The sequence below is a fragment of the Cyprinodon tularosa genome, unplaced genomic scaffold (assembly GCF_016077235.1).
Source record: "Cyprinodon tularosa strain WSP-4 unplaced genomic scaffold, ASM1607723v1 ctg314, whole genome shotgun sequence".
In the NCBI taxonomy this organism is placed as follows: domain Eukaryota; kingdom Metazoa; phylum Chordata; class Actinopteri; order Cyprinodontiformes; family Cyprinodontidae; genus Cyprinodon; species Cyprinodon tularosa.
This window is the reverse complement of record NW_024039024.1, coordinates 618,898-643,645: the sequence shown is the minus strand read 5'-3', so window position 1 is coordinate 643,645 and position 24,748 is coordinate 618,898. Positions and strand designations below refer to the sequence as shown.

The 24,748-nt window shown below is 35.1% G+C and overlaps 1 protein-coding gene across 4 annotated transcripts in view; it reads left to right on the top strand.

Annotated features, from left to right (window-relative positions):
- klhl4 (kelch-like family member 4) overlaps positions 1-19,749 on the top strand; it is a 43,467-nt gene extending 23,718 nt beyond the window's left edge. For 2 of the 4 annotated variants that reach the window (XM_038292597.1, XM_038292595.1), the window contains exons 5-11: positions 6,914-7,126; positions 9,429-9,615; positions 9,730-9,954; positions 13,353-13,515; positions 14,343-14,555; positions 15,405-15,576; positions 18,427-19,749. In XM_038292597.1, the coding sequence (XP_038148525.1) occupies positions 6,914-7,126; positions 9,429-9,615; positions 9,730-9,954; positions 13,353-13,515; positions 14,343-14,555; positions 15,405-15,576; positions 18,427-18,486 (1,233 nt within the window). In that variant the 3' untranslated portion in view covers positions 18,487-19,749. The remainder of the gene's footprint in view (positions 1-6,913; positions 7,127-9,428; positions 9,616-9,729; positions 9,955-13,352; positions 13,516-14,342; positions 14,556-15,404; positions 15,577-18,426) is intronic. The other 2 variants (XM_038292598.1, XM_038292596.1) reach the window with 1 other exon arrangement.
- The last annotated feature ends 4,999 nt before the right edge of the window (positions 19,750-24,748 follow it).

Here is a 24,748-nt window from a genome sequence, read left to right as displayed (position 1 = left end):
ATCACAAATGAATAAACAATATGTTAATCATTAATCAATGGTCTCTTTACCATAATAAATGGTTATTGTAACGTGTATCCAAATACCCTGTACTCCATTATCTAAAACAAAAATGCAATCAGCTGCCTTTGTAGCCCTTATCATGTCATATGACACAGACAACTTTTACTCCCTAAGGCTGGAAATCAGGGGCTGAATTACGATATAGGCAAAGAAGGCATCTACTGGGGGACCACTTTTAGCACAAGGGCCTCACCAACTAAGGGCCCTGATGGTTGCCCAACTCTCTAACAGCTCCTTTGACATACTGTATGTATTTTAAAATGAAAAAAAAAAAAAAAAAAAAAAAAAAAAAAACAGCAATTACAAACCATGACATAATACAAAATCAACTTGCTGGTGAAGATTCTTAGTCATCCAGACCATAGTCATTCCAAAGAAGTTAAAAAGCAATTCCCTGGACTTAGTTTCCAAGTTAAGAACAAAATCAACTTCTGCTTCCCAGGGGTGGGTGGGGCTAGATTGGGGGCCAGGGGTGTCCTCAGCCAGCCTTAGCCAATCATTGGCCACCTCTATGCCCACCCCCTACCAGCTGATGTAGCCATAATTTACAAGTAGTTCCCATTCAAACATAGGGTGACAACAGTGATACTCTTATATGGAATGTTCTATCTAATTCTACTTTTTAATTTTTTGTATATCAATATCAAACTGAAAACAATATTACAGTAGTTAATCACTCTAAGTACTATGCTTACATTAAAGATGATAAATACAGAACTTGTGATCTTTTAGACGTTTTTTTTCCTGTTTTATTGGAGAGAAGGGATAGTTATTTGTGTCTGCAATCATCTAAGAGTCTTCAATATGATTTTAGATAATTAACAACTAAATCAATTTAACATGGTATAAGTTTATGTAAAAATCTATTCTATTTTAAACTAGTATTGATAAAAGTATGGTGGACCTTTTTTTCTGAAATGCAGGTAAGAAATGACAATAAATAAATGTCCACCAGAACTCAATGCTGAAAGATAACTATAACCATACCTTTAATTTAGACAGCATGGGTGTGTAAATATATGTGTTTATTTATTAGCATAAGGCTTTAGGAAAATAGAGTTCATTTTTATTCAGAAAATACATTGTGGTGCTTTTTCATTTTTCTGTTGGAACAGTGTAGGTTGACCCTGAGGTTCTGGCGCCTATCTGCTTTTGGCCACACCTCGGTGCACATTGGTCTCTACCACGGAGTATTAGGGCCAGGTTAGAGATTTATTTTTTATTTTTTTTTTATTTTGAGAATAAATTTGTAACATTAAGAGAATAAAGTTGTAATATTACGAGAATAAAATCCTAGCATTATGAGAATGAAGTTGTAATATTACGAGAATACGAGTTCAACAACCTGTTTCAGAAAGAAAGCTTCAAGCGCATATGACGGCCGACCAGCTCCCCCAAACAACAACCACTTTGTCGTCCACTTTGACATACTGCCCAATTTGATGCTGGTGTGGCAAAAGGTTTTCCTATTTGTCGAACCAGAGCCAAAGTATAACTTGACATAATGCTCTACATAAAAAAAAATGCTCTGGCTAGGCTGCTGCTTTCCCATACACTGTATTGATTTTTATCATCATGTAAAACTGCCAGAGATCCAGTGTGCTGCTCATGTGAGCAGTGGGAGAAATTAGAAAAGAGAAAGATGAAGCAAAGCAGAAAGGCGGTATAAGTGAGAGAATCTTTTTTTTATTGGTATGATACCAAAATTGTCTGAAACCCTTCTATGTTTTCTGAATAACCATAGACCTCATGGAAAAAGTAGCAATACTGTTCACTTGAGGGGGTTTTCATACATGTAGTTATATAATCACAACCAGCTACACTATAACCAGGCTAAAGAGAGGTGATAAGATTGGTATTTGTTTAATATGGCACCATCCCATGAACTATCTGCACAGAGACTGGCAGTTTGTCTGTCCTTTAATGGCCAGCATGGCTGTTTAGGTCATGGCTGTCAGCTTGCCTCATTCGTTCAACTAAGAACCTCCAAAAAGGCTCCAACTGGGGGACAAGGCAAGCAGAAAGTTGGAGCCTGGAATGATTAAACCTGAATACTGACGTAGAGCGGGACAACTGTAACTGTAACTGATTTTCTACCAACCCAGCATGGCAAGATGTGGCGTTTTACTCTAATAAGCATCACAATTATGAGGAACAGAGAGCAGATGGACTTTCACCTGAGCTAGAGTTACTTAGTAGCTCTAGTTTTGAAATAAATGTGTGTATATTAACTGCAACTAACGGTTATTTTTCAAATGGATTAATCTGTCAATTATTTTTTCGATGAATCGACTAATAATCAGATACACAAAGATTCCTGAAAGAAGACTTTACGGCACTAAACCAGATGAAACTCAAACTTTTCCACTTCAGGAGCTCCAGAAATAGAATATAATAGAATATTTAATCTTACATGCAAAATATTTATTTATTTATTTTTACAATCTTGGTATAATTACTGTTCTAAGTGGGTAGCTCTATCAGCTAAAGGCACGTGTTACAGTCTATACTCCAGTAAACGATTAATTGATTACTAAAATAGTGGAGGATTATTTCAATAATCGATTAATTAATCACAATTAATTTGATTAGTTGTTTCAGCGCTAGTGTATATATATATATATATATATATATATATATATATATATATATATATATATATATATATATATATATATATATATATATACAGTTATTTCTATTTGGGGGCATATAGTATAACAGTGGAATACTCCATCAGATAGAACTGTGTTGCCAGTAAAACAGGGTTAAATGCTATTAAATGTGATATGCCACTTATATTCCAGGAAAATTTCAGTTGCCAGTATATGTCTGTTGTCTGCAACCGTAAAAGGAAATGCAGAGCTCTGCATTCGATTAAGTTATCTTGAATACTTTTGCTAGGCTAATCCTTAGCAGATCTCTAATATCAACTCCTTACTGTAATATTGATATAAGGCTGCTGCTTGTGAAGAACACTCATTCATACTCAAAGACACAACTAAGGTAAAGATTTGGTGGTATTAATATTTAGCCTTTTTGTCTGACACATACATAGATACTATGTTACAACCTTATACATCAACATTTAAGATATGCATGTTCAACAATGTATCTTGGCATTAAAACCAGAATATTAGATTTAGCTCCTATGGAAGGCATTTGATGAAATTTGCATGCAACTTTCAAAACTGGCATCCCGGTTTCAAAGGTGGCATAAGTTCGCCATAAAAATGGCATGCCAGTTTTAAAAGTAATTAGCCTGTGGCATGCGACGTTGTTAAAAGTGGCACACCAGATGGTAAGTGCTGCTGCTTTCTATTTGTGTAGCAGATCGGCTCAGCAGTGTCAGCATATATCACACTGCAATTCTGAAATCTGATAAGGTGATCTACAGTAACATTTGAGGATTATATAAACTGAAATTAAATTTCCTCATGGATTATAATTGGAATGAGGGATCACATATTTTCATAGCAAATGTTTTTTTTTATACATCATAACATTTGTGTGAATGCCAGTGTATGCAAATTTCAAGCCCAGTTTTGTGAGTAGTCAAGTATTATAAATAAAGACCCTGGTCACAACTATACGGTAGTTGGCCCTATGCAGTGGTGTGAAGTATAAGTGCAGCTATAGTAATAACATTTTATTATGTAATCAAATTTTTTATTACTTTCTTATTTTTATATAAGCAAAAGAAAGTCCCTTTAGTGCATGTATGTAACTGAAAATAGGCAATATTTTTAAACTTTTTATAAATAAAGATGCTCCACTTTTAAAAAAAGATGCAGAAAAAAAAAAATGCATCAACATACCAAGATTCAGTTTATTTATATGAGCACCAGTTCACATGGCATATGATAGTTTTAATCTTTGGGAGGTATGTGTTTCTTCAGTGGAATCTACTGTAAAGTTTAAATCGTATTTTTTGGCTGCTGTCTTTGTGGTTCTCTGCAGTTCATTTAACCAATTTCAGCATCTTTCTCAGTCACACCAAACCCTCTGCATCCTTCCATACTCCTGTAAAAATTCTATGTACTTTTACTCCTCTTAAGAACCTGGTACCTCTGATCATCTAATCTTCATACTGTAACATCGTCTATTCAAAATACTCAGTTCCAGATAATAGTTATCTTATACAGTTGAATCACTGACTACAAACCAATTTAAAATATGTTCACAAGTACACAATAAAACTAACATTATATGCAAGTATTTGTTCGTAGATTTACATGGTCATAGTTAAAAAAACAACATATATTTTCTCCACCTATTAATTCCTACATGCAGTTTTGGAATGCGCACATGGTTCGTGCCAATGATGCTATTTTTATCTTTAGATGACACACAATTACATTATTAAAACCCAAACAAACATTAAAATGTTATAGTGAAAATGAAAATAGTTTTTCAATAAACGTTAAAACCTTTTTGCTCGCTTAGGTCCCAATAACCACACTATACCATATGCCACTCTATGAACTGTGTAGCTATATAGGTGCATGGGGAGTATAGCGTGAGCAGGTTACACATACACAAAATTGGTGAATTGAATAATTAGTCGTTACACTCAAAGTCACACTTTTAATCACCAACAAAAACTCTGCTGACTGTTGGGAGGACTTATTCCTTAGCATTAATGGCATTGTTATTAACAATTAAAACACCTTAAACAACCATGACTTTAAACTAGAGAAACAATCAAGAGGCCCATAATAACTCTGGAGGGGCTGCAGAGGTGCACCTTTTAGGAGAGATTATTTGACCATTGGGCAGCTATCAGTTGTCTGCTTCACAAATCTCCTTTTTTGGAGGACTGTAGATATTGCTTTGTTCTTTAAAGAAAATACTTTGCAGTTTGCATGAATCTGCTTGGCTAATAGGAATCAGGCAACATGTAAATGAAAAATTTGGTAAAATGTGACCAAAATTTTCAGAAGATTAGCCCAGATTTTAAACATCTTTTCCAGGACATAGCTGTTGCATGATCATGTTTACTTTAGGGTTTTCTTCAATAGGACAGGGAAGTTGGTCAGAGGTGATGGAAAGAGTATCTAAATATAGAGCAGTCCCAGGAGAAGACCTACAAGGAGCTTAGAAAAGACTTTAGATTGGATCTGTGGTTCACCTTCCAGCAGAACAATAGTTCTAAATATACACCCAGAGCTACAGTGTTGCTTCATGTGATGAAATGATGTGTATCTAATTCATACTGAGAACCTGTGGGAACACTTGGAAATTGATGTGGACAGCCATGCACAAAAAAAACAAACATTAAATAAATAGAGAAGTCAATTATTTTGATGGGTGACATGAGAAGACAAACACCTAGAGAGGTGCAGGTTTAAATACAGCAAAAGGAGATGCTTTAAACTATCAACCTAGAGGGATAACTGCATCAAGCTTTGTTGTATCGCTTTATCCTCCACTTCACAGTTATGCAATACTTTGTATATAGGTAAACAAAAATATTAAAGTTTGTAGTTATAATACGGCAAACTATTTAAAAAAAATCAATCATTGTTATTTTCCTAATTATCCTGATTAATCAGATTGTTCCCTTCCTGTATACCGAAATCAAATTATTGATGTTTAGTACCCTTCAGATAATTTTTTTCTTACCAACAATAAAAAAAACTACTTTTATTTTGACTTAAGAGCGCTTTCTTTATGTAACAAACTTTACAACATATTATTAATTCAAAAAATCATTGTAAATCTTCTTTCTTAATGGCCAAATAATTTCTGTTGTTGAACAAGTCGTTTTTTTACAGTGTACAGTCCTTTTTTACAGTGTAGAGAAAGAAGAAACTAATGTTTCTCGCAGATCTTATTTCCCTGAAAGATAACGAAACGTTGGAAATAAGGACACAGCCTTTTAACTGATCAAGAAACAAACTTGTATAAGTTTTCAGTTTTATATTCACCTTTGTTAAACCTACTGGGCAGGAATAGCTGATCTAAAGTAGCATCAAAGACTTTACTGAACTCTTTCCCTCAGCTTTACCACCACAGATCGATAGATGCTCCTCATTTCATTAAGCCTCACTGTGCTAAGCCTTTAAAACCTGCTCTCATAAAGATTGGATCAAGAAACTGTAATTTGTTGCAAGTTAATGATCGATAGCTTGGTTGTTCTTTTTAATTTAAGGGTATCCATTCTAAAGTGAGCACAAAGTTGCTGTGGCAGCATGGTAATTAATGTTCAGCTGCTTTGTTTTCGGAATAAACAAGACGTGCTTGCTGCCAAAGACTGCTCAGTTTGTCCTTTAAGCACTCAAATGCTGGATGCCGTATGGATCTACAAAGGGAGGAGAGCCTTTTCTACTGTATATCATAATGGAAATGCCTAGAGACAAAGACCTTGAAGATGTAGCCATGCAGTGCTGTCATATTGGCTGGGCCACTGGCCAACAGATGGAAGATTAATCTCCAGAAAGGCAAATGGAAGAAGAATTCGGCAAGCTTGGAGCTTATCTCAGCATTTGCAAAATAAAAATGTGTATGTTTCTCATAAAAAGGATTTAAGAGGCTTTAGGGTATCATGTTTAATCAACATAATGTTTTGTGTAACTTTCCTAAAGACTGATAATAAATGAATGATGATTGTTTTAGTTAAGAAAAAATATAATTACCTGATAGAAATGAAATAGTATGATCCACCTGGATTTATTGAATTTTTCTTCTCCTCTCTGTCCTTGTAATACTTGATCGTCATACCCTTTGAAATGCCAGCACACACACACTGATACACTCTAATACGAGCACACACTCTGCTGCCGTGAGCGAACTCCTCGGCTAATAACTGATGATTATCTGTCTCCTCTGTGTCTCCTTTCTGTTCCAGGAGCACTTCCTGGAGGTTATTCAGAACCAGGAGTTCCTGCTGCTCCCCACAGCGGAGATTGTTAAGCTACTCTCCAGTGATGACATCAACGTTCCAGATGAAGAAACAATTTTTCAGGCTTTGATGATGTGGGTGAGATTTGATGTCCAACATCGACAGCAGGACCTTGGAGTGTTACTGGCTTACATCCGCCTGCCTCTTCTTCCTCCACAGGTGAGAGGAAAGAGGAAATTATTATTGTAAGGACAGTGTCTTTTTACTCTGTTCCTCTAGTTAACTTTCTAAGTTTGAACTAAAAGTGAGTTTTTTTTCACTCTCCGTATAATTGCTTTATTGCTCCCGTAATCTGTCAGACACAAATGACCCTGATGTTATGATGATCTTAAGTACCAATACAAAACATTTGGCTTCCTCTCATTTTATTAACATAAATATTTAAAACACATATTAAGCAGTTTTTAACTGCACATTTTGTAAATTGTTATTTATTTTTTTCTTTTGTTTGTAAAACTAACAAGAAATATGACAGGCTGATTATTTAATCAGGCTCTATGCTCCATTAGCCAGCCAAGTATGACCCAACTGTGCAACAAGACGTTTGATTTGGAAATACTCAGTACTTCCAGTAGTTCCAGGGGCAGTTAATAATAGAAATAGAGGTGCAAATGTATTCTCGAATAGCAAGCATTAGACATAACCAGAATAAACACAAGTAACTACTCTCTACAAAACAAGAATTTATTAATAAAACACTCCAACTTCCAGTTAAAATACTTCATTTAAGAAGCTCTATGGCTCAGACCAGTAATTATAATGGGAATAGGCAAGGCAAGTGCTATGCATAAACAAAAAAATCAAAAAAGGAAAACACACATGGTGAAATATTTTGCTGTGGTATTTAAATAATTAACAGATAATAATATTTCAGAGGAAAAAAAAGCAAATTTTATAATAATCATAAAAAAAAATAATGGCTTTACAAAAAATGCTTAAATAGCACAACTAAAATAAACTATACAAATGAATGTGTAATCCTGGTTTAAGGCAGCTTAAAGATTTGTTTCTTTTACAGTCTTTTGGGAGTTTGTTTTAGGAGATTTATAGACTAAAACAGAGATTTTAAAGTCTATTCTCTAACACACGAGGAGCCTGTATAATGACTTCTGAGAAGGATGTGTTCCACTTTCTTAGTTTAAGTGAGGGTTCGGGCAGCAGCATTCTGTATCAACTGCAGATGTGTGATAATGATTTTGTTGAGGTAGACCTGTTAAGACACTGTTGCATTAATCAACTCTACTGAACATAAATGGCCTTGTTAAAATCAAAGTCAGCATACATTTAAATTTTTTCTCTCCACATTCTACCGATTAACCAGCGAGGTGGATCCTTCCACAGATTGCTAAATAATATAACAATGAGTAAGAATTCAAATGGACTGCTGTGATTATTTAAGTACCATTGAAACACCAGTGTGTAACATTGTGTGATGGATGCTTTAACTATGCTGGACACTTTTTAAATGGGAGAATAAGGAGGGAAGATGATTTTAGGGATCACCAAGAGTACCTGACCCATTATGATTATTAATTTATCAGACTTCCAATATTACTGCTCGTGGGTCTATGGTCTGAACGGGGTTCAATATTGGGGAAACCAATTGCTGGACCCATGCCATCCAAGGGAAGGACAGCTGGCCGCATGGTTCTAAAGAAACACTTAAATGTAAATAAGAAAACAGTTTGTAGGGATAGAAGTTTTAATCATGAATAGAGTATATACAATCTTTATTTTGGTAAAAAAAAAAATTGTAGATTCTTCATGCCTTAGTTTATTCAAAGATTTACAAATTTGACATTTGGAAACATCTAAATATAAGATGATGTAGACAAACTTGACCCTTTTTTGCCAATACTAAATCTTATGGATAGGTGGGCTGCTTTCCCATATTTTCAGAAAGAAATAAATCTAAGAAAAGTTAATAAAAATAAAACAGAAGTATAATTTGCTAGGACCAAAATTGTTGGAAATCAGACAAAGTCAAACTTTTCTTGTTAGGACAGTCACTAAAGGCATCTTTTTGACTCTTATCATTTCTTTATGGCATGTTCAGAGCTATAGACTACAGGCAAAATATAGTTAGAACCCAAGTTCACTATAGACGCATAAGAAATAGAGCACAACAAGGTTACTTTAGCTAGCTTGAACAAAAAGCCTTTTAAAAAAACGAAAAGCTAAACTTATTCTAAGTATACAGGGTGGCTACTTTCTAGACCAAAAAATGTATAAATGTCTGCAAGATAGCCTAAAAGAATGTATACATCTGACTTCTAATTCTTAAACCAACATTAAACAAGTAACTCAGTTTCTACAAACTGTTTGAGAATTCTTCAAAACTGAATGTGGTTTTTGTGATTTAATTGTAAGGAAAAATAATACGTTTGCTGCAAAGATTTTTAATTAAAATGATCAGATGTTTTTTCTTTTACCATAAATAAGGGTGTTCTTTTCATTCCAGCTTCTTGCAGATCTGGAAAACAACAAGATGTTCTCTGATGATCTGGAATGTCAAAAGTTGCTGATGGAAGCCATGAAATACCATTTACTGCCTGAGCGACGGCCCATGTTTCAGAGCCCGAGAACTAAACCTAGGAAGTCCACTGTAGGGGCACTTTATGCAGTGGGGGGGATGGATGCTACCAAAGGTATACAAACACTCATTCACACCCCGTATCAGCTGTCAGAATAGAAAAAAAACTAAACAGATAGGTTGTTTAATGGGTTTTTTTTCTTCTTTTTTTACTCCAACTTTTTTGCAGGATCCACCACTATTGAAAAGTATGACCTGCGAACAAACACCTGGGTCCAAGTTGGAGTAATGAACGGGCGTCGACTACAGTTTGGGGTTGCGGTGATTGACAACAAGCTCTATGTAGTTGGAGGAAGAGATGGACTCAAGACGTCCAACATGGTGGAATGCTATAATCCTATTAGCAAAGTTTGGTCAACTATGCCCCCGATGTCGACACACAGGCACGGGCTTGGTAAGTATTGTTTAAATCCAAAGAGAGTACAGATGATCTATAAATTATCCCATATAGATCTATATATATCTAGATGGCGTAAGTTAGGAGAGAAAACCTGTCTGCGGGAAAGTTGTTCAGCATCTAATTAAGTATTCCATCTCATCTTGGTCCATGTTTATTATTTTAACACTGTACTTGAGGTTTTGCATCATTAATAACTGCTGGATGAAGTTAAGAAGGGTCACAAATAGCACGCTGTTAAAAAAAAAAATAATTCCCCCATTCCCCCCAGACCTTTGATATTTTGCAGTGCTCCTATCAAAGCTCAGCAAGCTGTACTGACCCAGCTCTGCCTTATCATTTCATGCCCAACACATCTCATATCAGAAGCGCTTGGATTTACAGTTGAAACAGTTCCTGCTCACAGAACAGAGAGATCTTGTCAAAGCATTCAGCTCACTCACCCAGTGAGGTAGGGTGGTAGGAAGTATCAGCTAGCCCAGGTAGCGATTACTGATGCTGTCTTTGATCTTTCCTGAGGCTAAATGTTTCTTGTTGCTATACTTATTTTATTTTGCATATTTTAAACCTGAATATATTGTAACCCTTCGGCTTTAAGCACCCCTGCATGGCTGCTCCCCATAAGATAGAGTTTGGGTTTTTACATTGCAAAGCCTTTAGTTGTTTGGAAATTGGACCTTTATAGTAAGAATATCATTACACAACCTCTCTAAATGGGCCTGGACCCTAATGTTGTCTGAAACTATCAAACTCTCACCAAAGGAAATAGAGGTTGCTCAATAAAAAAGTTCTTTGTGTTAAAAAAAACAAACACATTGTTGCTATTGAAAAGCACTTTCCTCTTTAAGACTGGATTGAGAAATAACAATGCTGTTTTATAGTCTTCCTGTTTTTGTAAAGATTTTTTCTCCTGCATGCCTCAGCCTGCTTAAAAATTATAAAAGTATCTCTGTGGGACTTTAGTCAGGAACTCCTGGAAACTAATTTTTTTATTATTGATGATATTGTGCTTCAGTAATGCACACATAAAAAACTAGGTTTTAGTTTTAATCAATGATGAAGAGTTGAATAACCTGCATGATTAAGATTAATTTTTTAATAAAAATCACAGACTTTATTCTTATATTATCAGCATAACAAATCCATCCACCCATCATCTGACATGCTTATAGTATCCCAAGTGGGATCACGACGGGTGCTGGTGCCTGTCTCCAGCAGTCAATGGGCAAGAGGCGGGGTACACCCTTAACCAGCAAGGTGCAAGAGGCAGGGTACACCCTGGACAGGTCACCAGTCCATTGCAGGGCAACACAGAGACAAACAACCATTCACACACACACCTAAGGAGAATTTAGACAAGTCAATTAACCTAACAGTCCTGTTTTTGGACTGTGGGAGGAAGCCGGAGTACCTGGAGAGAACCCATGCATGCTCAGAGAACATGCAAACTCCATGCAGAAAGACAGGAGGGCCAAGAATCGAACCCAGAACCTTCTTGCTGCAAGGCAGCAGTGCTCCACTGAGCAGCCCAGCATAACTAATCATCGGAGATGGGAAGTAATGAAGTACAAATACTTCGCTACTGTACTCAAGTAGATTTTTCTGATATTTTGACTTTACTACTTCTACTCCTTACATTTTTACACAAATATCTGTACTTTCTACTCCTTACATTTTAAAAAATTGGCTCGTTACTTTAGTTTTGAATCATTTCAATGGAGTTACCGTTATTATTTTTCACGTCATCAATACCAAATTCAATCTAATTGAATGGGAATCTACGTTGCATTTGACGCACCACTACAAAATGTATCGACTGATTCGGTGGTATTCATTCACGGCAAATCATTGCAGCTTGGTGGCGGTGGCGTTAGCATAGTAGTATGGACGAGGAGATGATTGAAAATGAACACAACGGAGATCTAGTCCTATTGGCATACATCTAATTTTATCCAAAATACATTTGAAACACACACAATGAACTGTATCAAAGTTATAAAAAATTCCCTCAAGGATAAATTTGTTAAATCTCTCCTGCTTACAAAAAGACTTGATTCAAACCTTTTATTTAGTATTCATAGTTATTCAAGAAACAAAGAATGATGCACCATTTAATAGAAGACTACAAAATAAAATCTCTATAACATGAAAAAGTTTTGAATAAATAGAACTGTTATAAATAAACTAATCTTCAATCTTTACAGATTATCTGAACATAAAATATACACAACATACATTGACTGTCATTTTGAGGGAAATATTCCCCAAAAGACAACTCCAACTTTTATAAATCACAGCCAATTAAGCCATTAAAAAATATCTAAAGACAATAAGTCTCTCAAAGCACAAAAATAAATGTATTTTATTTTATTGTAAATTTGTATGCTAAGCTTTGGAACCACGAGGAAGGAGTTTTCTACCTTTTGAGAAAAAAAATCTGCTTGGCTAAAAAGAGGGCTTACATGTAAAAAACTGATCTAAAAATAGATCATATTTATTGCTTACTACAAACAATGCATTGTTCACAGCCACATGATAATTAGGGTGTGAAACGAATCACATCTGGCCTCTCTAAAATGAAAAATATTCAATTACGTATGTTTTCATTGCTCAAAACTAGCATCCAATTTTGATAAGGGGAAACCCCTCATAAAAATGTCATAATACTATATTATTATATTATATTATTATAAAATTTTTTACATTACCCCTTATATATATATATATATATATATATATATATATATATATATATATATATATATATATATATATATATATATATATATATATATAGAGAGAGAGAGAGAGAGAGAGAGAGAGAGAGAGAGAGAGATTCAAGCATTATTTTGACACTTTTTACAAATTACTAAACTTTATTTCTGCGACATCATTAAAGCTCATGTTTGAAATTAGCATTAGCTTTTTATATTTTCCATTTGTATGTCCATGTTGTTTTTTTCAACATAACTCTTAAAATTGAAACACTTGCCGGCAGTGTTTTGAGCTCTTCCTTAATGTTTAAATTACTTCAGTGGGACAATTTGGTAAAATTAAAAGAGTAATTAAATCTCAGTTTTGAAAACATTTTGTCATTTTGGCTTTATGGAGTTTTGAGCGAGCCACTCCACACACTTTTTACTGTTTTAACTTCAAATAATCCAATAAGACCAGTTGAAGTGGACAGAAAGGCAAATCTTCTTCAGATATGAAAGGTCTAAATTAAAATGTGTTGCTCATATTTTTTGAGTATAAAGTGCTGCCAACTTATGATAGCATTGGAAGTGAAATAAAGATATAAAGTTGCTCAAAATTATATTACAGTGGACAATTTCCTTCACATTCACTTAATAGTTCCTATTTTATAAATGTATAATGTCTCTGGTTTTACTTAGGCATAGCCGTACTTGAAGGTCCCATGTATGCAGTAGGAGGCCATGATGGGTGGAGCTATCTCAACACAGTGGAGCGTTGGGATCCACAGGCCAGGCAGTGGAACTATGTTGCCAGCATGTCGACTCCACGAAGTACCATGGGAGTAACAGCGCTCAATGGAAAGTATGTTGTGCTTCACTATTTTCACCTCCCCCTTTCCAACAATTTTTGGTTTTTTTAGTTTCTTTTCTTTTACTTTGAATTTTACAGGATATTTTATAACAATGTCCTGCAATCAAAGTTTACAATGATTTATCATCATAGCAATACCTCTGTGGCCCTTTTCATATGCACTAAAATAACATTCCTGTGCAGATACTGTATACCTATTTAATTGTGCACTCTATGCAATTGAATTTTGCTTGCCAAATATCCCAGCATGCTTTGTTTTGGGGAAAAGAAGACAAATTACCCAAAAACCAAAGGGTTTAATAGCTGAACTTGCATTAGTCCAAAAACAAAAGATATTAGGACTCAATGAGTTTCTTTGTGGTTGAAGTGAGGTATCCCACCAGCTTATGCTGTTCTAATAAAGGGTATTGCATACTTTCAAATAGACTGTAGAAGCATTGGAAAAAATCTATCTTTAAAATAAAAATGAAGCTGCATTGAAAATAGTTTCAATACACACATCCGCTAAAAAACCCAAGATATATACGCTCATCCTTAATCACTATTCAGTGTCAAAGTTATTTTAGCAGTTTTGTCAAAAATAGATAGCAGGAAACAGCTTCAGTAACATCTATGCTCTTGTGATAGGGCTGTGAATAATGGCAAACACTGATGTAATCTTTCTAAAGAAGAACACTCTGAGAGAATCAGCCTTGGACTAAGAAAAAGAAAAAACTATGTTTTACATTTCTATCAATCTGTTATGTGTCTCACTTATCAAAGCTTCTTCGAACACATTTTGGAGAACCATATGTCAGTGTTGTAATGCTTTTCCTCAGGCTGTTTGCTGTTGGTGGGCGAGATGGCAGCTCGTGCTTGAGGTCGATGGAGTGTTTTGATCCACACACCAACAAATGGAGCATGTGTGCACCAATGTCCAAGAGGAGAGGAGGTGTGGGAGTAGCCATGTACAACAACTTCCTGTATGCTGTGGGTGGACATGACGCCCCCGCTTCCAACCACTGTTCCAGACTCTCTGACTGTGTTGAGAGGTCAGTGAATGCTTTAGAAACACAATGCTGTTGTTTGATATTTAGTCCTACCTCATCAAAATAGAGGGAAGCTGCCATTGATCCCCACCCTGTTCCTGCATTTTGTTTAAGACATGGTTGCAAATGTATGCATATGTGGACATCAGATTTCACATATGGTTCATTCTGTGGAGTTTGGCTCCCTCTAGAGGCCGAAATGCTCAATCAAAATACCTGATGGAATATCGGAGCATATTTAACATTGATACATGATACATATAATCCTTTGATTTTTTTTTTAATCTGCTGAAGATATTTCAAACGAATCTCCTGAGTTTATTAAAAATTATATATATATATTTTTTAGTCAAGTCATATAATTGGTTAGAAATTCATTGTGACATTTTTATGAAAAAGTGAAATACCTGTTTTCCTCCTAATGCCAACAATATTCCACAACTGACCTCCAAGAAAAGACGAAAATCTAAATTTTAACACTTCTTTTTAATGTTAATTAATAGTTATAATAAACTTGAAAATTGTGGTAAAAGAGTCTATAGTTGTCCATATTATGTTTATCACCATTCTTGATTAAAAGGGATTCCCTTTTGCTGTCATCTGGAAAGATTCCATATGAATCGAAATATCAAATATATCAGCCAGAGGCTTAGCAATCAGATCAATAACTTTTTTGATGATTTCCATGTCTATACGATTTATATCAGTTGATCTTATTGATTTTTACCAATCTGAATATGATCTTCCTGTCACCCCTTCAGACGTCTATCTATTTATCTGTTTTTCCAGAGATTTAAGCTGAAAGGGCAGATAACTCAGATAATCTCAACTGACTGCATTTTCCAATTACAGATATGATCCAAAGACGGACACATGGACCACTGTGTCCTCTCTCAGCGTCCCCCGAGATGCAGTAGGAGTGTGCTTGCTGGGTGACCGGCTCTATGCAGTTGGCGGGTATGACGGCCAGTCATATCTCAAAACTGTTGAGTCCTACGATGCACAAAACAACGAGTGGACAGAGGTAATGGCAGCCATTCATCATAAATCATTGTAGTTTATGAAGAGCGTCCTAATGATTATTATTCTACAGTTTAGCTTTAGCTTTTATTCAGGACTCTTTTCTGTATGTGCTGCTCTTTATGGTTTATGTCATATTGACTTTGGATAATTTGGTCTATAATTTTTTAATATTTTACACTGTATCTCCTCTTACCTTCAAAACACAATTACTGTTATTTGCTTATAAACAGGTTTTATGTACTTTATTTTCTATCTTTATATCTTTGTCTTTAATTTTCTTATTACTTCCTTTATTTTGCCTTCACAGACTTTTTTTGTATTTCTCACTATGTTTGAAAATTGTCATAAGATTCAGCATGGAAGGGGCAGTGCAGTAATCTCTTAATTCGATTATATATACTTGTACTAAATGTACTCTCGGTTTTTTAAGGTGGCCCATACTGATTATAGATATGAACATGATTAATGATCAGTGGAGGGAGCTTAATATTAGGCTGATCAAAAGGAAGGCTTCTGGCAGCTTACCTATAAATGTAAGATAAAGGTCAAAATACCTGTGAAAACATCAACAAAAGCTCAGCACTTGTAATAAAAAAGGCTTAATTGCTTTGGTTTTCTATTAGATATTGAAGAAGGGATCAAGAATGTTCAGTATGCCATTTTTAGAATTATAACAGCTAACAACTTTAAGAATGAACCCTTTTTCACTTTATGGCATTAAACTTTTCATCAAAACCTGTGCATACAATGGTATTAAATATGAGTCACTGCATACTTTTTATAGTGATAATTTAATTTCTACTTTAAATACCAAAGAAACACTTTATTATGCTTAAAACTTGATTCAAATGTAACTATGCAGATATAAATACTATAAAGTATCAAAAAAGTGGGCACACCTTCACATTTTTCTTCCAATTTAAATTATCTATGGTATTGCTTATGTAGGGTAGTTAGTTGGTCAGCATGTCAGTGCTCAGACCATATGCCACACACTGCATCAGATTGGTCTGAAGAGCTGTCCTTAGTGAAGGAAGCTCCATTAAAAAAAAAAAAAGAAATGAAAAGAAATCCTCAAAACTATTTGCTGAAGACATGCAGACTGAGGACCTGGTTTACTGAAACCATGACCTGGTGAGATCAATATAAACCCTGCTAGCTTTGGGGAGCAACAATTCATTTACAATAAATGAAGTTAGGGGACAACCTGTGAAGCTTTATTGAATTCCACACCTAAGAGACTAGTCTAGGAAATCAGTGGGGGTTACACTAAATATTCACTCCGAGCAATTTAGAAATTTACTAAGAAAGTACCCAAAAAATTGTACTTAATTAACATAAGTACTACACTTGAAAAAATGTAAAGTCATTTTTTCTTTAAAAAAGTGCATTTTTTCTTGTATTGAGGAAGCAAGTAAGACAATTTGCCAATGGAACAAGATGATTTCAATTTAAAATAGGAAAAAACAATTACATTGTCTTGTTTCAAATGGATATTATCTAATTACCTTATTTTAAGAGAGAAAATACTCATTCCATTGGCGAACTATCTCATTTACCAACTTAAATTAAGGGTAAATACACTTTTTTTTTTTTTTACAATTTATTACAAACAATTCTACAATTTTTTTTTACATATTTCTAGATCCTTTTTCCAGTGTACTTCATCATAATCTATTTGTTAAGAAGGCTACTCGAGTACTGAGGGACTGATCTACTTACTAGCCATGGTCACGACAGCTGATTTAATATTTTGCAAAATGATGTAGAACTGAAGAAAAAATGAAGGGATATGCAAATTATGAGGTTTCAAAAAATAAGATAAAAATAACTTTATAATATATAGTAATTACAAAAATGAGATAGAAAAAACACTCTTCAAAATATTTTTTAGCAGATTCAGCAGATGGAAAATAACATTTATCCAATAAGGCTTAAGTAAAAAAAAAAATAACAGTGTGTCCCTCTAAGGTTACTATGTTTTTTAAACATGCCCGTGCAGTGAAAGTTAAGAGAAGTTAGAAAAATCCAGAAGTTTTACTCATATAGGAGTTGAGTTTTTATTCAAGTAAAGGTAAAAAGTAAAATGCTGCTAGACCACTCCTAAACTTTTTTTCCCAAACAGTCATTTGAGTAAATGTAACTGTTTAAATGTAGCTGAATAGATGTACCTGGATTAAATGTAACTATTTCCTACCCTCCTCTTTTATTGTTGTTAGTAATTTAGATATTAATATGTTGAGTTGATTTAAGGTGATAGCAAATAAACTGTTATACAAGCCGTACACTGACTACTTCACATTATGTAAAGGGGTTGCCATTTCATTGGCAACCCAAGAGAAGACATTATATTTTTTTATACAAATATGAAGGGTGTTTTTACTGTTGTGAGTTTCTGTATGTTTTGTTTAGAAGTCATTTTATAACTGATCATTATAAAAATGTCTCATCACCTATATTACAATAGGTATGTTTTCTCTTATCTAAAAACCACTTCATTTTTAAGTATAGAAATTTCTAACTTATATCATAGGTTTTGAAATGGTTAATAGGGAAAAACAATCACAAAAGCTAATGCTAGGGTGCATAATGAGAACTTTAAATGACTCAACTTGAATAGTGTGCACTGCAGTCATTAAGTAAGATTAAGCTTTGGTTAAAATCCTGATTTTTTTCCACTGAAACACATGAATATTTCATATTTTTCACTTGGTTATTTTTTTCTCTCTTTTTGAATGTTATTTTTTTCCAGCCTTGGCAGCCAAACCTTCATCTCTGCAACAAATGAAACAGGAGTTTTTGAAAGGAGAATGATGAAAAGCTGCGTGTTAACCTCTCTGTCTTCCTGTAGGAGGTCCCCCTTAACATCGGAAGGGCAGGCGCCTGCGTGGTGGTGGTGAAGCTGCCGTGAGGATCTCAGTTCACAACAACACAGAGAGGCCTAAATGAAAGAGCGGCAAAGTGGAGTGGACAAACAAAGCAGCAGATTGAGGACACATCCTTTGAGGGATGAATTATCACATTTTTTTTTTTCTTTAACTTGGCCGTCCAGATCTTTCATTGGGAAACACAGGCAAAGGCTTTTCCATAAACCATTGTTTCCGTCATTAGTTTTGTCTGCCCAGTGGAAAGGACTAGAAGGATTGCGATGGCCAGCACATTCCCCACATTCTCAACCGATTAAGAACTTTGCCAAAAAACAAAGCGTACGGGCGCCAAGGCTTCTAAAAGCTGACTTGAATGTCCTCAAATTTTTAATGTAACATTGAACAAATGAATAAATTCTGTAAGTTTACAAATACACACAAGCATTTCTTATCCGTGCCATCTTAGACAGTATATTTTTAGGGGTTTATTATGTCCCTTTATAGCTGAGACAACTATTCTTACAGAGATTTAAGTATAAATTGGTGTTTTTTTACAAGATCAGTCTGAAGTGATTGTTTCTCCTTGGTGATGAAGACTACTGTGATTGAAACTGAAGGTGGAGAGGTTAGTACAGGAATGAAATGTATGTTATTTGCACCTGTAGCAACAGAACACCAAAGCCATTTATTTCTTTAAGACATTGTTTTGCTCATTAAATAAAGGTTTACAAATTTGTGAATCAAAAAAAAATATATCATATTGATATTTCATGTTTCTGTACAGATTTTTGTTTTAAAACTGCATTTGTGTTTGTAGATTCATGCCTAAAACAATGCTGTTTTTATTCATGAACCATTTAGCTGAGCTCTAAACATTTTCAGAATGATCTTTTTTTCTACAACTGCATTTGGATGTCTTGCTAAAAGAAACAAAATTGTTAGCCTGTTCACACTAAACTGTAACTGGAACTACAATTGTGACTAATTTTGGGGCCAAGTGCTATTTTTTTCATCTTTTGGACCTAATTTTGTACAGCATGATAGCCAATAAAATAACTTCGGTTTTCTTTGCATGAATTAGAAGTGTGGCCTCAGTACTGGAAGATTTTCCATGTTTTCTTGTTCGGCTTTTCATAAACAAATCTGAGTCCATAACTAAACAGACTTCGGCTCCAACTTTGACATCTGCATTAATCTGTTTTTGTCTTCGCTGCCACATTTTCTTCTTCAATCAAACAAGCATGTTTGGGGATATTTCTGTTTTATTCCTCTGTCAACAAATAAGAAGACCAAATGCTTCTACTTGCCTTTTTTGTTTACTTATTTACTTTTTAAAATGCTATTCCTCTCCAACTTCCCTCTCATTGTTTGGTAAGATCTGAATCGCTTTTACTGACAAAACAGTGGACTGTCTGTCCAAACATAAAGGTTTGAGTCATAATTCTCTGTTGTGTCTTAAACACACAAAACTCTTGACACATGTCAGTAAAACAGACCTTTTCCTCCTATATTTCTCTCTACTTCTGTTTGTCTATAGATTTATGTCAGAAAACCTATTTCTCATCAAAGAATTTATCATAAATAAAAAATGTCCACACACAGAATCAAACTTCAACCAATAAGTAATACCATCAAGATAAGTATTATGTAAAAATAAAATGATAATGTACATTCTTTAAACCTTAAATGGTCAATAGAAAAATATTTTTTGGCATTTTAAAATCTACACCTTTCTTCTAACTGCTGATCATTTCCAGTGGTGGATTTAGGAAATTTGGAGCCCTAGGCAAAGGCAGGCATGGGGCCCTCTGAATTGAGAAGACAACACATAAAACAGACCCATTATACAGAAATTTTAATAGAACAGACATACATCAGTTGTTCTACATTTTTGTCCCCCTCTTCTTGTCACTTCTCTGGTTCTTTTCCCTCTCTATGTTTTGTACACAGCTGACTTTTCATGCTGTCTCATAAGGAATGAAATATTTTTCCAAGCACTAAGCTCACATAGCCGATTGTTCCTTCCTGTGTTTCCAAAAAGGCGACTGGAAAAGTAAATAACGCAGTCCGTATTTTCACTGTAGACAAGCCATAGTCTGCTTATCTGTTCTCCATATTTCCTTTGGAGGAAATAATAGCAGCAAGAGAAGGAGGTGGAGTTACGAATGTACTTGCTTTGGAGAGCAGAGTTTGGTGTCTTTATATGTTGTCCCCAAAGCCTCCAGTAGCAGAAAAAAGTCACTAGATTTAGCACTAGGCGGGTTTTTTTTTATTTCAAATTGCTAGAGGGGTCTGAAAAGTCACTAAATATAGTGATAAAAGCGCTAAGTTGGCAACACTGCTCTCACTGTTTGTTTTCCAATGGTTTGCTGCTGTCTGTTTGGACCTTTCTGAACATGTGTAGCAAATGGACTGATCCAATTTGGTGGACACTGTAGGGGTGTGTGGGGTGGGGTTGGGGGATTGGTTGAAACACACTTGATATTATAAGGGTTCTGATGGCATTTTAGCAAAATTATTTTTTATCAAAAAGATAATTAATGTAAACAAATAAGGAATGGTGTTTTAACCATACATGAGTTTTATGAGGCCCCAGGGAACTTGGGGCCCTAGGCAACTGCCTAATATTGCCTAATAGTAAATCCCCCCCGATCATTCTTCATTAGTTTCTTACTGATATTTTAACAATGTCTCCTTGTCAATGATATCCAGATTTATGACGTTGGAAGGCTTCCACCTGATCCTTATCTTCTTCCACAAAATCTTTACCAGATTCATGCTGGTGCCTCTGAAACACAGATTTTCCTTACAGTTAGAAGAAACATGTTAGAAAATTAGATTTTTTTTATCATTAATATCTGTCAGAGGTGTAAAAAATGAGCATATCTGTAACCTAAATGTCTTTTCTGCAAAATCACCATAAACTTACATGTAATTGACAAGCAAAAAAGATGTGAATAACTTAACGGAACCTCACATGAGCCCTTTAAACAAAAAAACAAACAAAAATCCACATCGACATCATGTATATGTGAAGCAATGCCTTGAACCAACACGCATCAGTATTCCAAGACTGCAGCCTTCACAAGCGCTAGATGTCTTTCTAAAGACATTAATTTTTCCTGAGTTTTTGAGACAAATCCACTGTATGAGATTCCAATCAAAAAATCTATACTACATTTACTGCACAGGCAGGTGGCTGTACCATTCCTGAACATGTTGAGATCATCAGAAGTACATCAACAAGAGTCGGCCATATTAAAGTGAACATTGTTTCCAAATACCTGCAAATTTTGTGCTACTGATGACAGAGCCTTAATCTACAGCAAAGGATCCCTGAAAATGTCTTGCCCGTATAGATAATAAATAATAGAGATAACACCAAAAATGTATAATAGATCCTACAAAAAGCAGTAAAACAAAAAGTTGCAGTAACTTGTAATTTTCACATTTTTTATATGAATCAAGAAGAAAAATCAACTTTATTGTCATTACATTGTCACAAGTACAAAGCAACAAAATTCCCTCTACATTTAGCCTATCCCTTTGGGGAGCAGTGGGCTGCAACTTTGCTGCGCCCGGGGAGCAGTGTCGGGTTAAGGGATTTACTCAGAGACCTAAAGTGCAGGCTGTGGGGATTGAACCGGGTAGTGCAACCTTCTCAGAGAACAAGCACACTGCTCTTACCACTAGGCCAACGCTCCCTAGGCTAAGACCGTAGTGATTTGGAATCTTTCTTATAGAATCTGTTTAGGTATTTAGGGTGACATTTTTCTGTACAGAGAGGGGGTTTTGGGATAATTAAATTGGGGCTCTTTTTGATAAAAAAAAAGTAATAATAAGAGCAGAATTGCAGTCTAAAGCAGAACAATGTGCTTTTTGAAATGCAGACTTTTATTAATCCAAATAAGAAAGTTAATTTCTTTGTTTTTCAGTGTTATATTGTCCATTCTGTTTTATTTTTTTCACATATTATCTTTACTCGTCGTCTTATCTTTAGTTTTTCACTAAGCTAACAAATTACATAAAGTCAAACACAAACACTTCCTTTTTATCCTTTTTAAAAAAAAGCACATTTTAAGAAAATGTGAAATTAACTTCTGAGAAGATAGCATCTACAAAAGTGAAAAGATGATTTTATTTTGTAAAGAAGTTCCACAAAAATTTTGAGAAATATATAGTCAGAAAGATATTAACATTAAATCAAAATCTCATAACAAGGATACCTTTTGTCTGAAGCAATTGGAGGTGATCATATCATACATGATCAAGAGAGGGCGCTGTTGCACTGCAGTGGAAGCATTTACTTCTGTGTAAGGGAGATCAAAATCTCCAATATCATTACAGCTCATAAAAAATGTCAAACAGCATTAAGAATGCCAAGGACAAATACTTGAGCTAATAACCCTGCATAATTATGAAGACGTGATGATGAAATGTTGGGAAATTGGACGTTAAGACATTCCATTCTGTTACTTTTAAAAATGAGCATGGTGTTGAGGTTTTAGGGAAGCGTGAAGGCTGAACAAGATGGATTCTGCTCAGAGCCATGATTTGTCAGGTTTTTAAAAGGGTTTTGGCATCACAACATTTGAACAATGTCTCATTATTGTATGACAAAGCTTGACAGATTGTTGTATTTTTTTTTTTGGCTCGGCTGCTAGCCTCTTTGGGAATTTATTTTTCAACTAGAGGAGAAGCATTCCCTTGTATTTTATCATTTCTCTGACAGTGAACAGAGATGAAAAGCAATGGAAGGAAGATGTAACGGCACACCATGAATTGTAAATATTTTACTGTATTTGTCATTGGTTTTGAAAACAAAACATATGGTTCAGGTCTAAAGTATTATTGCATGAGTTGCATATTTGGAATTACTAGAGATAATAAAGAAAGGTGGCACAAAGATAGCATATTTCAGGCTCATATTCTGCATTTTACAACACATATTGAAGAAGTAAAAAAAATCACACTACATTTGTTATTTCTATTATTTGGAGTTTAGTTTTTGCTATGCTGTCAAAACACAGCCTCAGCATTCAAAACAAAGCAGCCAGAACACTCCTCAGTTAAGATGCCTGAAAAGTTTTTGCCAGGATTTCTATGGTTTGTTTGTCAAAACAGAACACTCCAAAAAAGAGTGAGAGTTTCAAACACAAAACAAGCATGCAAAAGCTTTTCACCACAGGAACTAAAGACAAGCGTCACAACAAACTGTCAACTGCATAAGATTCTCTTGTCATGCCTGCTTAACTAAGCCTTTTAACATGGCATATTTGACACCTTACAAAGGGGAACGACGGCAAGCTAAAACTTCTCTCTCTGGCAAATTGATTGTACTGCAACACTTTCCGTCAAGCGGCTGACTTCAGCAACATATTTAGTATATCAAGCAGTTATTCAGCTCATTTCCCAGGTGAGCTTTGAGTAAAAAAAAAATTCACCTGAACTAGAAAGCAGGTTTGCATGAGCAAACTTTGGCCTTCTGGTGACACTGAGTGCGATGGAGTGTTTAGCTGAGCTTTTATGTGTCCAACACTGATACAAAGAATGGCAGTTGCTTTTCCTGTTTGATCAAAGGCAGCAGACAAGTAGAGAACATTTCTCCCTCCATCCCTCCCCCTGGAACCCTTTCTCTGTCTAATCATAGTTGAATACATTGTCATCTCATTATCTTTGAAGAGGGGAAAGATCCCTCCCGTATGAGTGGGCACTGTGTCTCTTGCCCTCAGCCGGGCCCAAAAACTGGTGAAGCGCATTCTCGTCTCATTATGTTGAGTGAGAGATATCAGACACGTCCCATCTGCCCAACGCCCTCCACACACATGCTCTGGTACCGCCGCCATACAAGCTGGAACTGTTGATCTGTAGCTCTGTAACGCAGCAATGAGACCAAAAATCGAGGCGGGTTTGGACACTGAAGTTAACGACATTAGTGCTTGGTTAAATATCTCTGCCACAAGCAACAGTCCTTACTACAGACCTACCTTTGATTAGAGTAGTTCAAGCTCAACAAGAAAGCACAAAAAACCTTGACTATTTAACTCACTTGTTGAATTGTATAACATTGCTTAATAAGCAGAAATACATAAAACAGGGATATTCGGTCGATGACAGATCTTCTGTTTTTAAAAAGCTGCATGCATATACCGATTTTAGACAAAATGCAACTTCTCCTCATTAAATTTGATAAACAGAATACATTCTTTAGCCATCCTTTTATAAAGCAGTCATTATATATTACAGACATAATTAGTGTGGAATGTTGGAAAGCAGTTACTGTTAAACAGTGACTTATTATGATTG